General features: G+C 52.6%; 1 protein-coding gene across 1 annotated transcript in view; it reads right to left on the bottom strand.

Annotated features, from left to right (window-relative positions):
• The window catches only part of PLEKHO1 (pleckstrin homology domain containing O1), a 25,973-nt gene that overhangs the window by 19,385 nt on the left and 3,483 nt on the right, over nt 1-3,105 (bottom strand). Inside the window, exon 2 of the mRNA XM_009641450.2 lies at nt 2,117-2,263. Coding sequence (XP_009639745.1) covers nt 2,117-2,263 — 147 coding nt within the window. The remainder of the gene's footprint in view (nt 1-2,116; nt 2,264-3,105) is intronic.

The raw sequence follows: 3,105 nt of genomic DNA, 5'->3' as shown, positions 1-3,105 counted from the left end.
CCTTCAACCCACCCATATGACTCCTTCCCCCACTGAATGGTGGTGAGAGGGACCCTGAAAAGTTCCCCTGTCTGTCTCTAAGTCCCCCCAAAACCACATACACCACCTCCATGCTAACTCAGCTGTGAAGTTCAGCGTTATTCAGTCCCATCGCTGACACTGCACCTTCACACCTGCTTGAAGGACCATGAAGCGTCCTGCCAATGCTGTTAAGCATCTGCCCAGCCTGCAGGGAATTTACCATTACAGAGCTGCCTAGTCCAGCCTATTCCCAATCCCTTCCCAGCAGTTCCAACTGTGTCGGCACAGCCAATGCAGTCTGATCCGAGCAGGCAGCTCCCCTATCATTTGCACTTAGTCATGGTTACTTCTCTTCCAGGTCCTGGCTCAAAAAGTACAAGCTCCACTGGGCTTAAGCCCGGTTTCTGCTCAAGCACGTGCTGCAGTGCCACCTTGAATCGGGGCCCCAGTGCAGAAGAGCCATTGAGCCAGACTGGGAGAAGATGAGGCAGCAGGTAAAATCCTTGCAGCCATGTAATCTGTCTGTCTTGCAGTTTCTAAACTCTGATCTGTGGCCCCAGAGGTATGTAAGCTGCTTGTAAGAGTCACACAAGACAAGCAGGCCTGCCGTTGAGAAATACACGCTATACGGTCTGCGTTACTGCTGGAAAATTTGGAAGGACCACAAATCAGAGGAGATTCGTACCACTCCCTGCATACCTCTCGCATCCAACTCTCCATCTAACTTTCCCCATCCATAAATCTCTCTATTTAGTGTTTCATTACCACTAGTGTCATCTGCAGTCTCCAATCTTTCTCTTATTACGTCTCTTTACCTGAGCATTCCCAAGGCACTGAACCCCCCCGCCTGCAGACAACATTTATTCCCCGTGCCTGTGTCTCTCTCTGGTTCTGGAGCAGCCAAGAGATCAATGGGAGTGAGCTGTGAAATGCCAACACGTGGCTAAGCGCAACCTAGGCTTTCAGCCCGCTTTTAGGCTATTTCTGTGTTCTAATAACCCCTGATCCATCTGCACTTTGCCATGCCCCGTGATTCAATTAGCCTCTAAATCAAATTATGCCTGGCGCTCTGGACCCTATTATCTCTCCAGATCCTAAACTGATAAAGCTGGGCCAGGTAGCCATGGAGCTGAGCAGCAGAGTGCCCTGCAACGCCCCTCAGAGGGTAACCTCCACTTACGGGAGGAGACCCACCCAGACCCAGACCTGGATCCATGGTTCTAACCTGTCCTAACACCAGCCCGACTCAAAACGGCCCCTGTGGCTCTTCCTCTGGGCACAACTCCTTGCTAGCCCTAGCCCGAGTTTCTAAAGGGCGATCAGAGGGAGGAGCGCTGTTGCCTGGGGATTTCTTCCTGATGAATTTATCAAGACAAAAACTATGGGGGGGAGGCTGTGCAAGGACAGCCGGCTCCCCGCCTGCCAGAGCCTGCAACGCTCAGCCTGATAGTCACATCCAATTAAGCCTAACGTAAACACCACATTAACCCCCAAACCCCAGCCAATGCTGAGCGGAGGGAAGGGGGAGGAGAGGGGGCACATTTTTCAACAAGGTGTTGAATCCGTGGTTACATTTCCCTGTTGTCCTCTTGTGGCGCGGTTCGGGGCAGGGGGGGAGAAAAAACTACAAGAGATAAGGGACCCGTAAATGGCTCGATTCCAGTTGGGAGACCACAGTTATTTCCAAATAGAGCAGCGCAGCAGCTGGGAACAAGACCACTGTGGAACTTAACGACAGAGGACAGGCACAGAAGGAAGCTGGCATTGCCGTTTCACCGCGGCGGAAAGAAGGATGAGGATTTGAACTCTCCCTAAGTGAATCCTTTCATGTGTCCAGTGCTGGGAAAATGTCTCCCAGCCGGAGCTGTCTGGGAGAGTCGCTGTTGGAGCTGACACACCAACCCAGGCCAGGTTTCTCCGATGCCAAATCGGGGAGAAGAAGCCCCCCAAGAAACCTCCTCAGCCCAGGCTGGCGATGGAGGGGCGAGGGCTGGGCAGGGGCGCTGGGGAAAGGCTGGGGCTGCTCGGCGTGCGCTTTTCATATGCAAAGAGGAGGAAAGGGGGGGATGGGAAAGGAAAATGAAACCGATCCTACCTCCTTCTCCGAGATGTAAAGCTGATCTCCCTTCAAAACCACATAACGGTTTTTCCAGATTTCCCTAAAAATGCCTTTCCCGCAAAATTTCCGCACCCAGCCGACCTTCTCTGGCTGCACAGATTGCTGGTTTCCATCCTGTTGCCCCTAACACAAAGAGAGAGGGAAGAAAACGGGGGGAAATGGTATTATTTTTTGGTTTTACACTCCTCCCCTCCCCCCCCCTCCCTCTTTGCCCAACTTTCGCCTCCCCCTCCTCCCGGCCCCTCTCTCCACCGAAGCTGGGACCCAGGCGCTTTGCTTGATTCACTCTACGGAGATTTTTCTGCTGCAGACATGAAGCAACAACAGTAATACCGAGGGGACGATGCAAAATCCGCAGGCAGGGTTTCACTCCGTGCATTATATAAGGAAGGCTGTTGTGTTATATTCGCCTCACACAACGCGCATTTGCCCGTGGAAAGAGGAAGAGGAGGGTGTCGGGGAGAATTTAAACTAGCCGATTTTTTACTGCAGTGAAAATTGCATTTCTGAGCCTTTTGTGAACAATTAATCCTAGAGGCGAAACCTATGTATGGGTTTATATTTAAGGTTTCTTCGTAGGCAGCGATAAGATCTCGGGGCGCAGCAGACACAGGCACACGGCAGAGAGCAGGCAGAGCGCGACGGATAGATGGTGTCTCCGTATTTTATCGTTTCCTTGTGATCTAAAATGAAAACTGCCTGCCTACATCGCTCGGCAGGGAACGGCGAACAGTACCTCCTGGCCAATTCAAGAGGAAGGAGAGGCGCTGGGCAGTAGGGAGAGACGGGTGCTGGGTTTGGGTTTGTTTTGATCTGGTTGGGGTTTGGGGTTTGGTTTTTTGGGATTTTTTTTGCAAGGCAAGGGCAGGGGGGAGCGGAGGCAAAGCGAACAACTGGAAATCAAAAGAGAAGCCCCCCTCCCCAAAACACCCGGCAGCCTCCCCCGCCCCACCGCGCCCCCAACA

The sequence above is a fragment of the Egretta garzetta genome, unplaced genomic scaffold, assembly GCF_000687185.1.
Source record: "Egretta garzetta isolate BGI_Z169 unplaced genomic scaffold, ASM68718v1 scaffold1136, whole genome shotgun sequence".
Lineage (NCBI taxonomy): Eukaryota > Metazoa > Chordata > Aves > Pelecaniformes > Ardeidae > Egretta > Egretta garzetta.
This window is presented reverse-complemented; position numbering and strand designations above follow the sequence as displayed.